This window comes from Syngnathus leptorhynchus, chromosome 4 (genome assembly GCF_054491065.1).
Source record: "Syngnathus leptorhynchus isolate UIUO chromosome 4, UIUO_Slep, whole genome shotgun sequence".
Taxonomy (NCBI): domain Eukaryota; kingdom Metazoa; phylum Chordata; class Actinopteri; order Syngnathiformes; family Syngnathidae; genus Syngnathus; species Syngnathus leptorhynchus.
The window spans coordinates 11,832,104-11,855,253 of NC_141198.1; the positions used below are offsets into that span (position 1 = coordinate 11,832,104).

Consider the following 23,150-nt stretch of genomic DNA (forward strand, 5'->3'; position numbering starts at 1 on the left):
CAACTGTGTAAATTCTTTGGCATTTTGCTCATATTTCGTTCACACTTTAAGCAGTATTGCAATTGAGTAGTTGTGAGATAATCCATGTATTTCAAGATATCACATCATATAGTATGGAACTGAAATCTTTATTCAAAATACAACCATGTGCAATCAAATGTGAAATGAACTAATTAGAACATGGAGCAGACAACAGCAGTATCAATATTTGATCTTGGACAAAATGATACCATTTATTTCAGACTTAACACAATCAGGATCATCGATCAGCAAGTTTAAATAAATGGATCAGAAGGTGAGCATTATTTCTATTCAAATAATTGTTTTACTTTATATACGCTTGTACCCTTTACCATTAAATGTAATTTTAAACAATTTGTCTGTGTTTAACAATGTTTTCCATGCCCCCAATCAAGAAATGTTTTCATTAACAAACGAGCAGAACTTCATTTCTATGAACAAAATAGCTACTTTCAAAACATGCAAAACATAACACAACTAGAGTACTTTAATTAGAACCTTTTCAAAATTATTTCAGTTAAGAATCTGTGGATTTATGAGTGGTAGCTAAATGTTATTATGAAGTGATATGGGACCTGTATAGTAATCTTGAATTGATATTTCTGATACCGCTGAGATAGACTGTCAAACTTAAACATCAATACGTTTGATACTTTAGTCATTTGAGACAGTGTGTTTGCAGTGTGGGTATTGATTTGCAGACACACACACAAGGAGCAAGTTCAGCCAGTAGTTACCCTGGATATCGTAACACACACACATACACACGAGGTTGGCTAACCTGTTTTCCGGGTTTGCTAATGTGAGGTTCCACATAAAGCCAAGGTTTTACGATAAATGTTTATTTTCTTGAGGATACTCTACATGTTTGTCATATATCAACATGAGGTGATGATTGCTCAGTTGTGAGCAGTAGAAGGATGGGGACTTCTTCAAATTGCCTCCTCCACTTTGGCCCTGATGCAGAGGCCTATCACATTTTCTCTGCTTCACACCCCCGCAGGCAAAAAAAAAAAAAGTCATTTCCTCCTCTCTTTTCCTGCTTACTTTTTCTATCATCTCTTGCATCTCCACCACCCCACCGTCTTGACTCACCCCTAGTTTGTTTGTTTTTTCTCCCACATCGTCCTTGCTTTCTTCTCTCGGTTTGAGACTTTTTTTTGTTTTTTAATATTCAACCTCCATCTTCAATGAGGTACTTCACTGTGATAAGTGAGAGTGATAAGTTAGTAACGAGTTACTCTTTCGAGCACCTTGTCAGCTCCAAATGTACTGAGGTGATCGTATAATCGTTGAGCAGATTCGTCTTGTAACATTTAAGGATAGGTGGCTCGAATGGACAAAAACAAACGCATGCTTACCCCGCTAGGTTTGCACGCTGCAGCTTTGAACGCTACTGTCGGCACTCTCCTGCTGCAGCCTTTCATCTAAAATGTATCTCCTTGAAGTAAATACAGGAGATTGTGGTCATCCTTTGTGCTTGTTTGTTAGTGTCGCAGTCTGACTAAAATGTGCACTGCAATGTGGTTTGAGGTGGAGTATTTTAGTGCAGTATAACATTCTACAAACTTTCATTTTGCCGCACCACCTCTTAGTCTCCTCTTGAATAAATGTAGCTCCTTATTGTCATGTATGCACAAGTTGAGACATAAAAAAACATTAGACTGTTATCATTGTTGTCAGAACTGGTGGTGCTGGGATTTTTTTTTTTTCCAGAGGTGGCCAAGGATATAGCAGGGGCTCTGTGAGATACTTTGGTTTTACAAACCTCTAAAATTCTTCACAAAACGCAGATAAACATTCACAATGTGTGCCCTACAGGGGACTGGGGGGGGGGGAGTCAGGAAAATACCCAAAAGTCAACAATATGTATTGGCACCTGAAGAGTGCAGATCCCCCTCTAGTTCCGCCAGTGTTTGTCAGCATCACTGGATCGTACTAATCGTTCAAGGTTTGCAATTTCCCTCTGCACTATTTTGAGATAGAAAACAAGATTGTACTGCAGTGAACTGAAATTCATACCGTAGCCAACTCGACAAAAACCAGGTGATAGACAATTCTATAGAGACCACTTACGCTATCGCCGAGGGGTTCCGAGAGGAAACCCACACAACCACTGCATCCACCATGATAGCACCCAAAAGGCACATTTCCTTTGCCGCAAGCAACTGCAATAACACTGCACGCTCAACTAATGCGTCAGTCATTACTGACCTATGACACTTAACACCTTTTGTTTAAAAAGAAAAATCCAAAGGCAAGCAATATTTCCTTCAGAAATTCAACAGCACATCTACTCCAAGACGGTTCAGATTCAAGCTTGAACATTTTTACTCAATAGTTTTCAAGGTAGTACGTGACCGAGCACACGCCCTTGACAGCATATCAACAGACTTTGTGTAAGCCTAAGGCAAATTGTGTGCGCGTTGCCGATGGCAACAGCGTTTGTAAGCAGGCAGGTGAGTCCGGGTGGTCTATTAGTCCCGAGCAACGCTTTCACTGCACGTTGCTGTCGCAGCGCATTTTTGTAAATTTTGTGGAAATAGAGAAAGTCACAGTGAGTATAAACTGTTCAAATTGCACCGATGAATATGCAAATACATACACGCACACACACACACACACACTACACAAATAAACAATTGACTTTATTGAAAGAAAAGCCTGAAAAGAAAAGAATATGTTTCAAATAAGCAGCTAAAAGCCTCTTGAAGACATCTTTAAAGGTTACATGTCGTTTATGGAGGTGCTCCAGGGCCACAAAAGCCCTTGAAACTCTCAAAGGTAGATGTTTCCCTTGCATTTCCAGGAATATGAAACTACTTCCGGATGGAGGCATATAAAATGAAATATGGTCATGACCAAATAAAACAAAAAAAAGACAAACAAAGAACTAAAAAACTTGAAAAAAAAAAAGACCAAACAACTTTTGAGATTATTGTTTCTACCAAGTGGTGCAGCTCAGGGTAGCTTGCCACAGTAAATATAAATGCAGCTTGTGTTTCCATTTAAAACGGGAATAATCAATAAAGTGGTCATTAATAATTCTGTCAATTTTGTTGAATAGATTGATGGTAACAGGAATTCAGAACATTCAGCGAGTCTCCCGAGTGTATGAAAAATATTTGAGAAATAATTATTGAATTAATTGTTTAAAATTCACCCATTTTTTATTTCTACCGATGATTATAGCTGTGCTACCTGTGTAATTAGCATGATAGCGTACTTTACTTTTCTGGTTGAGAGCAAGTTTTTCTTTGACCAAATATACATTCAAGTTGCTGATGACTGCAGATTAATCATATTTTTGTAATATGTAAAAAAACAAAACAATAAAGATTGATGTCTTCTCATACACACCCACTGACATAATAACATCATTTTTCATTTGGAGTATAATTGAATCAATTTAAATTGCCTTTTTATTGCTCAAATATTAGGTATCATGAGTTTGGGATATGATTAGTTTTTGAGGCCTAATTATCAAATTGGCAGATGGATTATTTTCCGCTTGGCTTCATGAGCCTAGAGGATAAACAAGATCTTGACACTGCAACACAAGGAATCAAGTGATCAGCTTGCATCTGCCTCTGCCTGACTTTCAGTGAGTCAACTGCAAGAAAGAAACTTTGCAGTGGAAAACATGACTTTACTTTAGTCAATGGACAAACAATTACAAGTACAAAAAAAAGTCGCCAAACCAAATGAGGTTTGTACTAATTCCTTTTTATGTTATGCTGTCCATCAAAAACCCAGCATATCCCCTTTCGAATGACTTTAACTGAGCATAGTTCCACACCCCAATGGAAGCATATAGCTACTTTTTTTTTTTATGACGCCATTTTCTCACAAGTCATAACTGTGCTGAGGAAAAACCAATCAATATCACTTTGTTTTAATGAGCAAAGTGTCAACCGTCCTGGATTATTAAAGTAACGTTTAAACAGTTGATTAACAGTATTACATTTCTTTCCACTGATCCGAGTCAGAATTTGTCATTATATTTGCTGATAAACAATGATAATATAAACAATGTGCTGCTTGAGAACGATATGTTTTTTTTTATGGCACATCCCCAAGAAATGTGCCATAAAGCTAAGATTAGTACTTAAAGAAAGAACATAAACGTCACATTGGGTAGTTGCCTGTACTGTGAAAATAAGCGTTTTGTTGAATTAGAGGGGGAACAAATATTGACTACAGCAGACTTGATGGCAAGTGGACAGAGCAGGAAAGGCTGTCCTGAAGCGAATGCTCAGGATGTTTTGACAGGCACAGAATAAGTCGAGGACCTGCAGAACACATTTGATGGCGATCCAGCAGTTTCAGAGCACACCGTCATTCACAACTGCTTATCATCTACTCTAAAGTCATTTCAGACGGCTGGATCGCAAAGCAGCTGGTCGTGAAATCAGCAATGATCTGAGAGAATGACATTGCACCACCAATATTTCACCTTTGGAGATGTGTGTGCTTATTTGAGCAGGTCAAAGGAGGGTTAGTGGGTGGGAGATGTAGGTTAACATCCATCTTTATCCATCTGATGTAAATAATTCATTCAATGGGGGAAGCCTTTTGCTTTCAAAGTTCTCTATGATTCGTTCATGAGGTTCTCTGGCCTGGAACTAGGACTACCTCGAAAAGGTTTCAATGTGTTTTTATCAAGTAGATGTTTGTATATATTTATACTGTCCTCAAATCTGTCCTATGCGCAAATAAGAATTCTTTCAGTCATTCTTTAAGCCTCGTGTGTGTCCACGTCCATTAGTGTGACATCACCTCCACTGGGATGTTCACACATCCTGAAGGGAAACAACAACAAAATGAAATATTAAAAGAAACACATTTAACAATGAAAACACTAATAATAAAATAAGGATAAAAATAATGATAAATATATAATAAAAGTAGAAATAATTAGTTGAGAGGTCAGTGATGCTGAGAATATTCTATATGTATTAGTATTTGTTATTTACAGACATTCAATGGAGTGAAAAAGGTTTTCAGTTAATACCAGATCTTCTATCATCCAGCGATCCTCGAGTTACATCGGTGTTCCGTTACTACGCCGGCAACATAACTTGTTTTTTTTTTACAGTACAGTATGTAAGTCTTCACAAAAAGTGTTGCAGTCTCTGACTCATCTATGCTAAAGTAGTAATAGTAATCATGACAGTAATTTTGTATGATTATGTGAACCATAATAGAAAGTCATCCAATTAAAAACCGCAAGAATTACCAATGATTTGTAACCTCGACATGCCATAGTTACAGAATATATTCAAATGAATTCTTTTGCAGGCCATTAATGTAAAAAAATAAATACAAATCCAACAAAAATAAGCGATAACTGGATACGCCTTCTACTCCACGTCAACATGAATTCTTAAAATGCCATAATTACAGTAAATATTTGTAAAAAGAAAAATAGGCCAAGTAATTCCTGACACTCTGTCACATGTTGCATGTCGCGAACGCCGTGAACCGAGGACCGCCTTTGCTTATCCTCTTGTAGATGCAGAGGCCTAATTAGCGTTAGGGTTAGAGTTTGGTATTAGAATCAAGCTTAGGGTTATGTTTTGAATGACCAACAAATGCAAACTTAACACACCCTACCTATGAGACTACTACGGGACAATCTAATGCCAAACACAATCTGAAATTCTCCCAACTAAGCAACCTATATTACCTCTTCCACGACAGTCGCTTCAGAGGTGCTGTACAAAGATAAGGAAGAAAAGCAGCAAGCGTCATTGCAAGTGAGTGATAATGTCAAGTATATTTATGCGTCAACTATTCAGCAAAGGTCAACGTCACTCTAAGCGTGTTTGACAAATTCACAGCGGAGCGGTGTCGCCGTCAAGAACGTGTTTGTTTAATAGGGAAAAAAAAGCAACAATTTACTCACAGCCGGGGTGAGGTGACCTTTTAACGTGGTTACCGCGACAAAGACCATCAACGTCACTCTGGTGCAGACACATGGCGGACACACAGCACACAATGCCACTTAACAGTCTTCCCCCATCTACATGTTTTTTTTTTTTTTTTGGGGTTCTGCCAATTTGCAGTCCGATACCAGGCGCCCGGCTTGAAGGATTAGCGGCGGCTTGACAGTTTCCTGTAGAGGTAGCTCCAGGTGGGCGAAGCGACACCTCTCAAGTTCCAAATACATGTCAAATGCCACAGACTAAAAATTCAAAACAACAAAGAACCTCTGACAAACTCTACTTAACTTTACAAACAACCACAGTCACATACAAAGTGCTATATTAATGGAAAAACATTGAAAATAATCATAAAAAGATAAGAAAACACCAAAACTATGTAGATTGCTATGTTAGTTTCTCATGTTAGCCACTGCTGTATGTCCGTCACTCGGGATGAAAACTAAGGCGTTATAAAGTGAGCATGACATTTGTGGTTGATGTCATTTTACACTTTTAAGGCACACCGTTGCATGTACAACTGTTAGTTTTGCTACTGAGAGCACCAAAAATATGTGATCTTGATTGGAAATGATTTTAGAAGGCAATGGTATGACAGTATAAAGAAAGAACAAATGCTGCCTCTGGTGGTGTTATCATCACGTCAAGCACTTCCGTTTGATTCCAGGTGACAACGCGCCGATAAAAGCGATTGGTATTTTCCCGGCGTCCTCCACAGAGTTTTGTCAAGCACTAAACTAAACACTTGCTGGAGCCAAGTGACGCCACCCACACAATCGTCTCTGTAATTGTTTTTACAAAGATTCTGCAAAGACAAAGTGCCTCCTTCGGTGCAAATATGAGGTTTTGTTCTGAAGCGCCAAGCAAACTATTGAGCATTAAATCTTGGTTATAGCTCAATAATTTAGGAGCAGGTGGAGTCGAACTATGACCAAAAATGATTCATATTTGATGATGCTGCATTTTCTTCTGTTTTTGTCTGATAAATGGAACCAAACATTTCCCTACATAATACTACCATGCAATATACGATTTGCAAAGCAATATCGATGATTGCATTTTTTTGCTATGACATATTTCGATAATGGGAACAAACCAATGACACTTCCAGTCTGCGCTTCCCAAAATGCGGTTGACGCTTTAATGCAAAAAAACAATTCCACTGCAGTGTCTGCTCAATATGCAATTAAGGAGCATGTGCTGTGGAAATGAAGTGGAGGCGAGGTAAAGTAATGGCTGACACGTCTGTCAGGAGGAGAACGCGAGGAAGAAAACAACTCCAGGCAGCTGACACTCGGTGATAAAGGACACGGTGAGACGAGCCAAAAACAACAACTTGCTCCCTGCAACTCTGACGCTAGCTTTGTCATTACTATTCGGTGAAAACAGAGGTGGGGAAAAAAAAAAAAAACAGTTTACAAGTTAACAAGGCGTACAAAAACACATGCTGTCACTAATACTAGATGAGTGAGGCTTGTGAAATTTGAAAAAGTTTAAATGAATGCTATTTGAAGCTCCTACAATAGACATTTTAAGGTACCCTGTCTGTTTAAGAACAAAGCCAGACCATAAAGTAACAATCTCAGATTGAGAATCTATGATGTATGTCTTGCACCTCATGAGGATTTGCATGTACTATATTATGTAGCAAAGTCAAAGTTGTAGTCCAAGTATTTCTCTGTAAAAAGAGTAAGAGATCATAAGAGATGATCAAGTGGGGTTGAGAACAGGTGAGCATCTGCTTGTTGTTTGGCTTGGAGTGAGCAATGCTTGTAACTATCCCCAAGTAATATAGAACAGATTTGGCTCCTAATGCACCGCCCTTCCCACATTCAGAGTAGAAAATAGAAATTGTTTTGTCTACGCCGATTCTGGGCTGCCAGTCATAAATGGAAGGAGTGAATAATTTCTTCCCCGCAATGACTCACTGGATAACGGAGAACGGCAAACACTGCTGAGAAAATCCTCTGTAATGAACGCAGGGGCTCTGACGTGGTCCGTTGGCACCAGGGTCCTCCCCAGGTGACGCTTCATGTCCGTGCGTCTGAAGGCAGTGAGTCACTCTGCTTGTGATCATGAGTTCCTTTTCAGCAATGGCGGCGGGTTGCCATGGAAACTGCATGCAACGAGGTAACAGAAGGTGACCGAGTCCGTGCCACGCGAGGTCTACGGGCTTCTACTTTGGGTTTGCCCAATCTCACATGGGCAACACTCGGGTTTCTGCATCATTAAATATATGATGTTCTTACTTTATTATTCTGATTATAACACATACCTGTGTTCCAAAATCTATGATATGCTTTTGTAGTCAATCTGAATACAACCTGCCTGCTTCATCAGCAAATAAGTTGGATTTTCTTTGCCCGCCAGCATCCTCTCATTTAGCTGATGATGTCAGTGGAAGGCAAAACAAATACCGGACTCCATCATCAAGTTGGCACCAAACCATGAAGAAGTGACAGTTCTCAAAAGCCTTTCAGGATGTGTCCCTCACAAGAATATGCCGGAGGAAAATAAGATGTAAATAATGCATAGTTTGACTCTATCAGTTCCTTGGACTTCATTAAGTCTCCATCTTTCAACACTTATCTTTAGGCTGTCAGTCAATCGTTGGCCTCCACATACACACCCGCGCGTTTGCACACAAGCAGAGATGCTTACCTTAGCATTAGGCAATGACGAGGAGGCGTGGCCAAGACGAGAGACGGGCATGCAATCAATCGATCGATCAATAAACTCTTATCTGGTAGAGTGCTGGCCACAATCACTCAGTACTTGCTGCTGCCATTCGCCGGCACGCGCACATTCACACGCACACACACTCCTTGCCATTGGCTCACAAATCTACAGCACAAAAACAAACAGCCATGCTAAATGATATTGGCACTCATCTTTGCCAACGCTTATCCACATTCTGAGAAGCAGCATGCTGCCGCGTGTGTGTTTGTGTGTCTTGGCCACCCTGCATCTTGCACAACAAGGACAAAGCCTCATTTTCATTGCACTTTATCGAGGAGACGGTCACCGGTGTGCCGGAAAAAAAGTTCTGTTGACACCACCCGGATGTTGCGTGACAGGACCGACATTTATGCAAGAAGTACTTTGAACGTCTCTGCATTATATTTTACGTAGAGGCGGGTCTCATGATGAATAAACATGACCGAGTGCCTCCTCACACAAATACAGTTGCATGTATTCTGCATTTTGCAAGTGTGCTGCAGCCTATCCTCTGCCACATTTGGGCTACACCCTGGACTGGTCGCCAGCCAATCATAAGGGTCACATAAACATATAAATAACCATAACAGACAAGTAACCACCATATATATATATATACACGGGACATGTGTGGAATTTGGATGTCCTCAGCGTGCTCTCATGAGTTTTACAGTATCCATATTCTTGACCTTCCACGCACGTTCCTAAATTACAAACGTTAGGTACCTCTAAATTTATCAAAGGTGTGAGTGTGAATGGTCAATGTCTAAAGTCAATTGAGATAGACTCCACCTTCCTCACGACTTGCACGGGGGACAAGGTCCGTAAAGAAAATAGATGGCTGGATAGCATAACTTTATCCACTTATGCAGCAAGGCCATTGCAATCGACAAAGCATAGCTGACTTGTCTGTTGGGAGAGCAAGAGAGGGAGGAGGCGGCTGTGCCGAGCATGCTCAGTAGCCCCTCTGGCCTACGCTGACCTTGAGGGTGTCATATCGATTGATTAAGACTGAGGTTGCTCGGGTGCGTCGGGGAGAGAGAAGAGAGGAGGCGTGCAACATCTCCAAACAAGGAGAAAGCCAAAACCTCCGCTAATGATGAATCATTGATGGCGCGTGGACAGCCAAGTATTTTTCACGTCGACTTCAGCATTCGCTCTCGCTTCCTCTATATGTCGGCTCGGTTCTGCCACTTCACAATTTTGTGCTCAGACTCAGGCACGCTCGTACAACTCGCAAGCACGCGCGACATTATCGACAGGCATAAAGGAAGCATCCGCGTGTGTCGAGAACGGAGCATATCTTGAGAAGGAACTTGCTACCAAATGTTGCCCATTTGTTATTGATGAGAGAGGAGCACAATAATGTGGCACTTATGAATAATGTAAACATCAGCGATAGTTGCGGAATGGTTCGCACATCAAGGCATTTTTATCATACACATCTGTTTAGAACGCACGCCGCACAGCTCGACACGCTCACTTGACCAATTTCCAACTTCACTGCTGTTATAGCCGACGTACGTGTGTAGATTGTGTAGGTTACGTAATAATGCTCGAACTTTCGGAGTGTGCGACTACATTGCAGGAGTATTCATAATTTCAGTCATTTCATAAGTACGGTAATAAAATGATGCATGACAACTCGCGAGATGACCTGTGGCACAGACGGGCCAAAATCACAACAACTGTGTGTCAGCTCAAGTGTCTCATTAAGCACAAATGACTGATGAATAGAAAATAAAACTCCTGTAATGGGGCTGAATATTATTCTTCCCTTACATTTTAAAGGCCTGTTAGAAGGCTACTTATTCAAAGGAGCTCAATTTTTGCCGTAAATAAGAAAGTTATATATGACAAGAGAATCGACAAGACATATGAGCGACAGGGTACTCTTGATTGGGAACCTATGACTTGGCATATACAATTCTTGATAGGACATCTTCAATTCTGTTTATTTATCATATGATTTACAATTAGTTTAATTTTATAATATGAGTAGCAAAAGAACAGGTAGAGACCGCATTTCAAGAAAGGTGTTGCAAAACTGTTCGGGTTTGGTTTCCCCAAGAATCACACATACTGTGATTGTGTAAGTTGAGGTGCTGCTCAATCCAAATGAGTTATCCTCCCCGAGAAGTTAGGCTTACGATATCTTTCTATTTTTCTATTACAATCCTTTTCTCCTGCGCTGCGGCTCGAAAGAACCTTCATCAGATTAGATTTACTCCCAGACTTCCCTGCTGACTTCTACAGTGAGCTTTTAGCAATGGTAACACTTTCTCTGTTTATGTACTGTATTAGAAAAGAGAAAGAAAGAACACTATAAATGTTACAAAACCTTTACACAGTATTGTATCTTGTTAAATTAGTATATAATCACCGAAAATCAATTTCTTGTGCTTGGGGGCTATGACATCACAACATCCTCACGCTAATCTCTTTCTCCTTACAAGTAGGCATCACAGAGGCAGCGTTAAGGTTTTTAAGAGGCCTATTCATTCCGAATGACCGCATTTGTAACCCTTCGCCGGTGAAAGAAGAACACTAAAAAGTACACAAACGCAGACAGAGCTTATGGCCCATCTGTCACGATCGCTCACCTCTCCCCCCGGGGGCTACGAATCAATCTGGACCAAATATTGCAGTTCAACTGTCATAACTGAGACTCAAGCACAGAGTATTTATTTGAAAAAGTGTTGAGGGGTTACATAGTGTTTCAAGCCTTTATTGTATATTTAGGTCTAAAAGTTCATGTGGAATACACGACACATGCGTGTTATGTGGAACCATTATGGTTAGTTGACAAAGAATGAGAAAGCCAAGCTAAGATATTAGCCAATTCTACACATTAGAAGGAAGCAAACCATCATTGCGAGCCACTGGCAAAAGTTCAGTTAAGTTGAGAGGAAGGAAATAAGAAAAGGGCTTCCCAGTGGCTACCACCATGTGGACTGGATGGATTCATGGACGCTTTGATTTTTAGGATTTGCATTAACATTGTGTTACGCACCAGCAACACTCATAAACAACAGTGCCAATTAGTACCATGGAACCTCTGAGCCTGGAAAGTCGATTTTCTTTAACAATGCAAGTAGAAATATTCAGTTCCCAGTTGCAAAATTCATAAATTTTTTGTTCTCATGCAAAAAAAATTAACCCCCCCCCGCCCCAAAATTAAAATTAATTTCCATAACTACCCATAACAGACTGCACCTTACAAAAACTACAGAACCCAAAGTACTCACCAAAATGTAAAATACGTAACTCAATATAACAAAACAATAACGATAATCCAGACAAGGTCCCAAATTGAACAACTGACCCGCTTTACAATAAATAGAACGTTGGTGTCCCTCTGCAGGAGAGCTGCTACATTGCGTCTTCATGAAGCCATCCACTCTACCCATCAAAGCATTCTTCTCGTAGAATCCGTAAAACAGAATGGACAACATGCGCAGTCTTACCTTTGATGCCAAACTTGGAGTTACCGCCAAACTTGAGGATGGCCAACATGATCAGGAAACCGAAGAAGGCCACAGCGGCGATGCCCACCACCACATACACCTGCGGGTAGGGCGGAACTTAGCAGATATGTCAAGCAGACAGATCAGATGAACCATTGATTGAAGACTTACGGCGACTCTGTCCTCCGGTGGGTCTGAAGTGGGTCCATCTGTTGGTGAAGAAGAAAAAAAAACTGTCAAGCAAAGTGATCGTATGACTTTGTTGCTTCTCTTTTAGAAAACATACTAAGGGTAGCACGAAAAAACATATTTGTAGCAGTACCTATGGGGAAGTCTGCAGCCAAGAGAAGGTGATGTTAAGAAGCAGCAAGAGAGAGAAAGGAAAAACAAATTAGACGGCAAAAAAGTAACTCAACATATTTCAACACTATTTTCCTTAACATGCAGCTTTCAAATGATGTCATTTATTTGAGTGCTAGAATGTTTATTTGACTATCTGGATGCCAGAATTACGTTTATTGACCACGTAAATACAACAATGGCACACAAGAAGCATGCAAAGACGAGAAAAAATTCATAAAAATAAACATGAGCCAAAATGAGGAGGAAAGACACACTAGCGTCCACTGTCAAAATATGCAATGCACCACTGCGGAAAAAAAAATCACAAAGGAACCACACAGAAGAGAAAAAAAAACTTACAAATATAATCCGGTAAATTGCACTACTATGAGAATAAAGTCATACTTTCAATGAGCGAATGTCAAAATTGTCAACTCAACAGTTGAACGGTTGCCCTTAAATGCTCTTTTTTGAGGGTTCACTTGTAAATGACATAACATTTAAAAATACATTATTGATCAAATGATGTGGGGTTTTTTGCCTTATTCGTTTCCCTTGTGAAGTTATATAACTTTATTCTCTCAAGATTTCACTATTTATTTATCCTATTAAAAGTTTATTGTCTTTATTTTCAAAATGATCCACTATTTCTCATTTTCCTGATAAACGTGTAGGCCGTATTTTCAGAAAATGACAGCATGGAAAGAAAATTCATGAGAAAATAAGTCATTATCATACTGTTGTATTGTCTTGTAATGTAATCGTGGACCCATAAACTTTCTTATTAATACTTAATGCAGGATTACTTTTTGTTCTTCTATTCAGCACAATTACTCGGTCATCATTTCAATGAAGAAAACTTTTGTTGATTCTACTTACCGTAGTAGTATGAATCTTTGTCAGTTCCTGCACACACACACAAAAAAAATTCAAAATAATGACTTGAAAGTGAGATCAATAGGCTATTGAATATCCAAAGGGAAGGCTTTTGAATTCCAACCTGCCAAGTGTGGGTCCTCACTGTCCCAGGGTTTGCGCATGAAATGGGCCTCGACCCGCTTCCGGTCGGTTCCGAAGTCGTTCTTGGCCACCAGCGTGTAGAGGCCGTTGTTGAGGTGCGTGGGACTGTCCAGCTGCAGACAGCCGTGATACTCGCGCTCCGTTTCTTCATAAATCATGGTCCGGATAAATCTGTCCTCAGTCACTGCCTTGTCGTTCAGAAACCATTCCATGCGCGGTGCCGGGTTTCCTAGGAAAGACAGATTCAGGTTTTTATTCCAAAAATCTTTCAGTCAAGAACACACTTTACTTGTTGGCTTACGAAAAACTCTCGCTATCACATTTCATACATTTCTCCAAAACATCTTTAAAGAATTATTGTTGTTTTTCTTGTAACATCTTGTACGAGGTTTTTTTTTTTTCCCAATATTGGTATCTAACTAATGAACTATTCAGAGTAAATGCAAGCGACAACAACAAAAAAAGAATATTTTTATGATGATAGCTTAGATAGCATTTTCATTTTCATAATACATTATTTTCAAAAAAATTATAAAAGTCCAAATATCATACCTGCAACACTAAAGGGGATGCACCAGTGGTGGTCTGAGATTGCATCGCTCAGCTTGGTGATATTCGGAGGAACTGAGGAGATTAGCAACAGCGGACACGAATGAGAAAGTTAACACTATTAAAAAAAGGTCTGTCTAGTCTGGAGCTGCATGAAAGGATTTCATCTAATTGAATTTTTCAAACCAAAAAAAGCCAAACGTACATTGTATGTCCAAGAGCATGGAGGATTCTTTCTCTCCGACGATGTTCTCTGCAGTGCAGCTGATCTTACTGTTATGGTCCAACGATGACACGTTGGACAACCGTAGTACGGAGATCTGACCCGATGTCACTATCTGTGGACGGAATGAAGCGTGACCGTATTTGAGTCGGAATTGGTGCACTCAATGGCCTTTTTCGTGTCGAATTTTTTTCATCTGCGCATACAGCGTTGACCTTGAATATATTGCTACTGACTATTCACATTGACTTCTATTTCTAATCGAAAACATGTTCCTAATCATCAGCCATAATTTCTGCCTCTTAATATTAAGCCATCTTCAATTATGCACAGACAGCACCCCAAATGCAAATAATATCAGTCTGTCAGACAAGCTGAAGTGCTACAAAGTGTAGATTTAATCCTCCAAAAAGACATTCAAATTATTCCCACAATAGCGCCGTTCATTTCCGAAAACTCAAACTGATGATGACTCCAGGCAATGATGTGACGTTGTGCTCGTTTTTATGACTTGTGAGCTATGTAAGTGCGTCAATTACTGTATGTGTGTGAATTTGTGTTTGCCTCGACCTCATAGTTTGTGACCAGCGACATGTTCCAGATGAGATCTGGCGAGGGCACTCCAGAGGTGGCGCAGGACAGCTGCATGTTCTCACCCTCCCTGACGGTCAATTTGGAAGCCGTCAGTGTTGCCATGGGAAGCTCTGAGGAAAATGAGATATAGCAAACGATGGAAACGACTTTTATTTTCTCTTACCATAACACTTCACACAAAAACATACCAGGGGAGTCAAAACAACAAAAAAACTGTGCATGCATGACAAATTTGACTCATCTGACAAAAGAAGATAGGTGACCTTTGACCTATAGCAAGCATTTTATCACTCTCTGTAATTGGGCTAAAGTCCAAACAAGGCACAATAAAAAAATCAAGTCACACATCAAATAAAAGCAGACTCTCTGAATCTGTAAGCTTTGTATCTATATGGACTCAAATGTTGGCGTAACAACTGCAAAACCTGCGCTTCAAGCTTTAAAAATGTCATCAATCTATATGATAATAATGCATTTACGGGACAAGAAGTACGACAGTAATAATTATCCACTAAAATATTTTAATTGGTGCCATATCAAGTGTTCCATTGTAAAAGTGCTGTTACCAAGCTGCTTGTCAATGTCTCGATCCTAATCAGGCAATGAAAGTTATGTCCGCCTTGTGCATTAGTTATTTAGGACCGCATAAAAATGAACAGAAAGTCCTCACGGGCCCTAAAGCCAGTCAAACAGAGGAGATGGCGAGGCGCTGACAGCAAGTGCGCATTAAACCGGACAGATTTCTTATCAAGTCCTTTTGTCCGTCAGGCTGTCACCACGGCAACCCACTTATCACCACGGCAACCCGTTCAATCAAAGCCAGACAGTAAAAGACAATCGTTTCTGTGGTGCTAGCTGCCGTGTTAGAAGCACATATCTTAACAGCCATCCTAAAAAAAAAAAAACATGCTTTGTCCAATTAAAGTGTCCATACGCCTAAACATGAGGCCCGATTGGAGCTTGAAGAACACGGGGAGGATTCTGCTGGGAAATTATTTCCACGCTTGGCTTTTTGAGGTGAAACCAGCCGTGACATTTGGTGATTGTAATCCCTGCTTTGCGAAACGATCAGAAGGAAAAGGGCTAATTAACATGCCGCTGCAGCGTGCAAATATTTTGTGTGCATCTCCGTTTTGGCTCAGTTACAGCCCACCTGCAAGCGTGCATGTAAACATCTGGAAAGTCCCGGTGGAGGTCAAATTCGCAAGACACACTTAAACAAGGAAAAAAAAAAACACTTTGTCTTTTCTGTTTTCAATTTTTGAGATGATGTTGTCTAGTCTGTTTCAAAGTGTAAATACAAGCACCAAACAGAGTGAACCATATGTGTGAGATCAGTGCAGGCCTGAGGGCATGCTCGCCGCTCGGTCACTGACAAGTGGACAGACGGACAGCAGAACACGAGCAGACAGACAAACAGCCTGACAAAGCAGAGGCTAACTGTCCATCTGGACCTTTTCAAGTCTTTTCTGTAAACCCTGACCACTCTGTGTCCACTTCCTCGTGTGTCACTCCACCAAAGAGTGGTGGGCTTCCCCCTATGCCAAAAATAAACTCCGCTAATGGACAGGGGGAGGGGGGGGAGCGGATCAATAGGAATTATAAACGACACCGTTAACTTCCCGCAGGCAATGTTTGTGTTCTCTGCTTCCTGACTGCTCCGAGCAATCGCTGGCCACGTTGCTCATTGCACCATTAAAAGTCTCTTACAGGGACGAAAATGTCAATATTTTTTTTAAAGCAGTGTGGGAAATGTTTGAACTCACTGATGATGTAGCAGCAGTTTCTGACTGGCCCTCACAGAGTCAAAATGAAACCTAAAATTGCTTTGATTTTATTTTGAAAGTTGTGCTTTTATTTTGTGCGCGCATGCGTACAAGCGGGATTTGCATGATTTGTGTCTGAGGGCCTTCCAACTTTGCAACATTTTATTGTATTTAGCGACTTTTCTGACCGCTCTGGCAACTGTTTTTCCCAAAAGAAACAAAAATGACAACAGTGTTCCTAATGTTAGTAACATTCTTATTTCCTGCACAGTGGAGGGAAGCCGCCCCAAGAGGAATAGGCTCAGTAATTCCCTACGGAAATCTCCAGTTTCATAGTCAGTGTGTAGTGAGTCCTCACTGTATACATGACTATAAATATTGTTTTATTCTAAATATGGCTTTGGCAGACGGATGGATGATGATAATAATAATAATAATAAGCTTTTATAGGTCAAACATGAAACCAAAAAAATGAAAATATCTCAAAACCTTTATGTGCTCATAAAAGGAAAAGACAATTTTTGAAATAAGCATCCAAAATATCATTAGAGACACATTAAACCAGCTCGGATTAAAATATACTGTCGACCAGTGTTATTTTTTATTCCCATGAATTCCCATGGGAACAATATTTTTTTTCCAAATGCAAACTATATACCTCAGTGGGTCTTACCAGATTGGGATGTAATAGGACCTTGTTTATAAACAGTGTTTAAAATAGAGCGATTCATGAAAAATTCATAGTGTCGTATAAAACAGGCAAAGAAACATTGTGTCAATTAATTGCAGATGTTTATATACTGCAGCATGATAAGCTTGCAAGGAGGGCTTGTTGTCTGTGGCGCTCTGGCGTGGTGCTCAGGTTGACATTACACTCCATGGTATCGTAAATAATGCGCCCCCTTTTTTGTCTTTTATCATTGTTCATCTAAACGGTGTGGGTATTTTATTTATAGGTCTTAAATATTTTCCATTACATAAATAACATTTTCCTTCGGGGAATATTCAACTTTGCATCTCTGAATCCAAAATTTGAAAGTGTTGACGCGCTAATTTGTAATTGATTCATTGAAGATCAACTTGGGCACAAATTTTCATCTTTTTGTCTGGGACGCAAATAGATCTAGTGTATGTGTCCTCACCACAATTGGCTAGTCTGAGTCTGGACAGTGGGCTGCGTCCTCCACCATCTACGATGCAGCGCAGTTCCTGGGTGTCCGCCTCCTCTCCGAGCCACAGCTTGATCCACATGTTCTCACAGGAACATTGCAGTGGGTTTCCTGTCAGGATCCTACACACACACACTGCATGCTTAATGCAGACAGTCAAGGACAGCAAAAAGTAGACAGAGACGACTATTTTTTCTCACATGTAGGAGATGTTGAGATGTCGGAATATGGTCCAGGACAAAGATGACAAGTTGTTGTCTTTCAGATTCCTGCCAATCAAATGTTGATATCATTTTAGTGGTCACAAAGGAAATTCAAACTGAGTGAATGCAATGGTAGTGATTATGATTTTGTTTCATTTGTTACTACCATTTTTTCCTGATGGATGAGATATTTAAAATGAAGACTGTGGAGTACCTTGATAGGTGCTTCTGTTTTGATTAGCAACATAGTTAAAATGGACTAAGCTGTACATTAATGTGCAATGAGTGAATGGAGTCTATAGTGAGTTTTTTTTATTTTTATACTTACAGATATTGTAATTTGACGTTGTTCTGAAAGGCCAGCTTGGAGACGTACGTCAGCCTGCTGTTGGTCACCGTTCTGACACACACATCATCATGTTTAACACATCAGCACAAAAGTGACAAATATATATATATATATTTTTTTTTCTTTTTTAACTCTTGACATACCTCATTATCAGCATCTACATGCTATGACGTGGCACAACTCAAATGTCCCGTTTTCCCTGCCATTCGGAATATTCTGGCCATATCAAGCCCATTACGATCAAGAATTTATTCTAAATGAAGAGGTTTATGTCGATTAATAATCCAATCGGCGCTCATAAAAACACTTATTCCGAAATGGCAAAACAAACCGTCTTTAGAGCGCAGGTCGTGACGTCTGTATTAAAAAAAAATCAAAAAAGATTTCCTTGAATATTAAATTACAATTTAAATCCAAAAAAAATAAAACAATGCAAGAAAAGATATGCATGCTAAAAACACAGATTTGATCAATTGATAAAATACTTTGTAAATAAGGACACATAAATAAATGCTTATCCTCACTTGGGTGGCGGTTTCAGGTGACTTTGAGGCAAGAGCCAAGATATACCAAACTGCTTTCCAGCCAATCACAGGGCACATTAGACAACTGCTCACAGTCATATTCACACCTACAAACTATCTTCCTTTGACCTAACATGCATGTTTTTGGCATGTGCACTGGAGAGAACATCCAAACCTTCAATAGGAAAGCCACATCCTGGATGAAGCACATGGGTTACCACTCACGCACCACACCACCTTAAGTGAACCCTAAGCATGATCATACTTTCAACACATTTAGTGACCTCCATCAAGCTATTCCAATAGACTCACAGGTTCCTGAGGTTCTTGTAGTAGTGCAGGTCTTTGTCGTTGATGGACGAGAAGCTGCTCTGGTTGGCGATGTAGCTGTCGGGCGATACAAACAGCGTGTCAGGCAGCCGTCTCGTTTATTGTGGCAAGTGTACATTCCCAAGCCAGACAAAGCGCCGCTGATAAAGGGAGCATAATTACCAGTCAAAGTGTAAAAATGAACGTGGGGAGGACAGACGCATGCATAGGAGCACAAAGGAAAGCATGTCGGTCAGCAAGTGCTTTTGTAGAGGAGACTTTTTCAGTACAATTGAGAGCATTTCGGGTGAAGTTAGAACCATAAACAAGCTCTTACTGGCTGGCATTTGAGAACACTCTGTAAGGACCAATGTCAGAACATCAAGAAAAGATACGTCCTTGTTCTTTTTATGTACTCACAAGGACATCCAAATAGTATGCGACCACGTTTAGGAAGACACTCATTGGAATAAAACTTGACAAGCTTACGGAACACGGTTAGCTGGTATAAGTCTTATTAAGGCCTGCAAACTAATTATAATGACACTCTCAATAGTCACATCATTAGGAACACCCTAACAATCTGATACCGTACAATCCAGTACAAGGGTTAAAAAAAAAAAAGTTAAACGAAGACAGTAAATTATTAGAGACCTTTTTTCAGAATGTGTATGGGGGAGAAGATGACGCCGAATAAAGTGGGTGCACGAAAACAGAAACACTGTAGATAACAACAAAGAGCAAAACACAGGGGACACCTGCATTTTGTCATGCATTTCAATAAGCAAAAGCACAATCAACAGCAAGCATTCTGAAATGGTGGCACGCAAGATTAAAAATGGAATGGCAGTCTGATACAATTATTTCCCCCAAAGCAAGAGATCCTGGCAATAAAAAGGTTTGATGTTGTGGTTGTTGTGTGCAGGTGAAAACGGGGGTGCGCGAACTGTGTTGCTATGGTTCAAAAGTTTAAGCAATTTAATTTAAGCATTCCTTAAGTGGGGTGTCAAATGACCTGCAGGAGATGAAGGAGATCAAAACTATATTTGTGGTCTTACAGGACGATTACATATGTTATGATGCTTTTGGTTCATTTTTTTTTAGGCTGAGTGCAGGGGTAAAGGGGGTGGGCTAATGCTGTCAGCATGTTGAAATGGGTAAAATAATTGGATAATGACAAAGGCTGTTGTAGATTGATGACAAACCCCAGAGGACACCTGGATTTTATCATGCATTACAAAATGCTTTGGGACCACTTGCCTGCAGGTAGGTGTGTGAAAAGACAATTTATGATGGTCTGGGATAATAAATAAATAATCATAAATAACGAAACAGCCATTAACAGACTGTGCGGTATATGGTGCATGAGCAACAATATAATGACCGTATTTAATACGGACTCGGTCCTCGTTGGGACACGTGCAGGTCTTCTGCAACCGTGCAGCACACATTATTATCGGATGTCATTGAAATGCAATGGTATAGCTGAAGTTGTGGTTATGGCATGTTCAGAGTCAGAAGATGTTATCTATTCCCGAGGGGCAGTTAAGGACAGTATGGTGATGTAGGCTATATGATTGACAGCCTGAAGTTAAGGACAGTATGATGATGTAGGCTATATGATTGACAATAAATTGCATGCTGTCATGCTTTCCATCCATACATACATTATTTTTAAATAATCACAGTAAATAATGAAATCACAAAATATTAAATTAACTTGAAAATATTTACAAACACATTTTTAAAAATGTATAACAACTCAATGTAGTTAAAAAATATAAAGCCTATGAAAAACAATAAATAAAAATAAAGTAAGTAGGTAAGATGAATAATATGAAAAAAAAAAAAAAGACTCCCAAGGACCCCTCCAAGGCTTAAGGATAATAAAGATCCAGCATTTATCTCTGACAGAAAGTGATCACGGACAAGGCTGTTTATCTTGTGCCAAGTCAGATAACGGCATCCAATCTCTGCTTGAGACGCTTACACCGGTTTACATAACCTGTTATGATGCTTGTCCTATTAATTTATCATTTTTGATAAATGATCACTGATTTGCTTGATCCTGATCGGCACAATAGCTTCTTTTTCTTTCTCTCTTAGGCATTGTCAAATGGATTTTTTTTCCCCCCTCATCTCCTGGTGGACTTCATAAATAGACAATCACGGTCATCCAGTGTCTGTGCTAATATTTGGACAGCACACACTGCCCAGCGTCTGTGTATGAACCAATCAGAAATATGTCAATTAAATCATCAAATTTCTATAACATACGCATATGTCCTCATGGTGGGGTCGCAGCTCGCCGGTGAGCGAACCTATAGGCTGCCTGACTGGTCGAGAAGGTGAGGCGACACCCTGGATTGGTCACCAGCCAATCGCAGCCAGTGATCAATTTCGAGTCTTGTATGAATCCAATAATCATGATTTTGGAATGTGAGGAAAATATGATAAAAACAAACACAAGCAAGCATGGCGACAATTTGCTGTCCACACAACTAGGAGTCGAGATTCGAATCCCGACCCTCACAAGTGCGAGCCACTCGAAACGATAAATGAATGTCGGTTCCTTTTAACATGCCTTTCAATGTATAGATGCTTCTAAAAATACATAAATACAGATGATTGCTTAATGTTTGACGTCAGCTGCCAAGCAGAGGAGACGTGGAGAGGATTCGTAAAAATGCGCACAAAAAAAAGCCCTCACATGTCCGTGATGTTCTCCATCTCCGCCTCGCTCTGAAGGATGGGAACGGAGGCGATGCCCCTCTCCGGATCCACGCAGGAGATTCTGGTGTTGCTGCAGGCGCAGGAGGACGGACATGCCTCAGCGGACAGCCACGGGTCTCCGGAGCCCACCGCTAGCCCGACCACAGCCACCCACAAGCACAACATCCAGCCCTTATAGCTCCTCCACGGCGTCAGGGACCACCAAGCCCCATTAACGCCGGCTTTGTATGCGTTCATGTCGGGTTGCAAATCTCAGCCAAGGCGCGCCGAGCAGCCCCCACGGCCCGAGCCCAGGTTGGCAGTGGGGTTGAGTGCAGCCAATCAAGGGAAAAGGCTTGCAAGGTGGCTCAAAGATGAAAAAAAAAAAAAAAAAAAATCCTTGTGTGGAGCGGGGTGCACGGGCAGATCTGACAAGGTGTGAAAAAAAGCAAGACAATGCCCAGTTTGCTCCTTTTATCCCCTCACACACAGCCTGTGAAATCTTCCTTCAGTGCAGCTGAAATCACACTGTCACACTCAGTGCATTGTGCCAAGAAGACTCTCGCTCTTCTCTCAACTCAAGCTCGAGCTCTCTTCCCCCCCCCCCCTCACCTCCCCTGATTGGATGGATGGATCCAGCTCACGTCGGAGTCAACCGGCACTTCGTTATGGTTGTCCAGTCTGCAGGTGAAAGGCTCCAAAATAGATTTCCCCTCGAAATCTTCTTTTACACAATAAAATGTAAGCAGTAGAGTCAATTGTAACAAACAGAATGCCCCCCCCCTACCCACTGCCTCTCCAAATCCAATATTTACTAGCATCAAAACACGAGCTTCTTCCTATGGTCACAACAAAATGCATTTTGTCGCAAAATGTTAAATGGCATGACTCAATTCCAGGACTGCAAATGAATAAATTCATAAATAAATAAATAAATAAATGTTCAGTCAAATTGTTTTTGCTTGATCAAAGACACATTATGGTGCTTCCTTTACTATGCTTTCCTTGGTTACCTGGAGGCAGTATAACATGGACAGACACGCAGACCCCCCCCTCCTCCTCCACCCACCCACCCATACACACACAAAGAAGGGACTCAGTAAGCTACCATTAAGATAAGTTATTTCTTGCAAAAGATAAAGATTTATGGTGCATATCCTCTTGTCTGCATTTGAGTCGATTTATTGCTGACTTTCAAGGTGTGGCAATTCTTCTGACACACCCAACCATGCACAATGC

At 40.5% G+C, this 23,150-nt stretch overlaps 1 protein-coding gene across 1 annotated transcript in view; it reads right to left on the minus strand.

The window, feature by feature from the left end:
- Window positions 1-22,494, minus strand: part of ntrk2a (neurotrophic tyrosine kinase, receptor, type 2a) — a 56,627-nt gene extending 34,133 nt beyond the window's left edge. Inside the window, exons 1-12 of the mRNA XM_085909569.1 lie at window positions 21,910-22,494; window positions 19,203-19,277; window positions 18,346-18,417; window positions 18,015-18,083; window positions 17,788-17,936; window positions 14,856-14,989; window positions 14,268-14,400; window positions 14,066-14,137; window positions 13,494-13,742; window positions 13,373-13,399; window positions 12,323-12,360; window positions 12,152-12,251 (exon numbers count right to left, since the gene is read on the minus strand). Of these exons, the coding sequence (XP_085765695.1) occupies window positions 12,152-12,251; window positions 12,323-12,360; window positions 13,373-13,399; window positions 13,494-13,742; window positions 14,066-14,137; window positions 14,268-14,400; window positions 14,856-14,989; window positions 17,788-17,936; window positions 18,015-18,083; window positions 18,346-18,417; window positions 19,203-19,277; window positions 21,910-22,169 (1,378 nt within the window). The 5' untranslated portion in view covers window positions 22,170-22,494. The remainder of the gene's footprint in view (window positions 1-12,151; window positions 12,252-12,322; window positions 12,361-13,372; window positions 13,400-13,493; window positions 13,743-14,065; window positions 14,138-14,267; window positions 14,401-14,855; window positions 14,990-17,787; window positions 17,937-18,014; window positions 18,084-18,345; window positions 18,418-19,202; window positions 19,278-21,909) is intronic.
- Window positions 22,495-23,150: the final 656 nt, after the last annotated feature.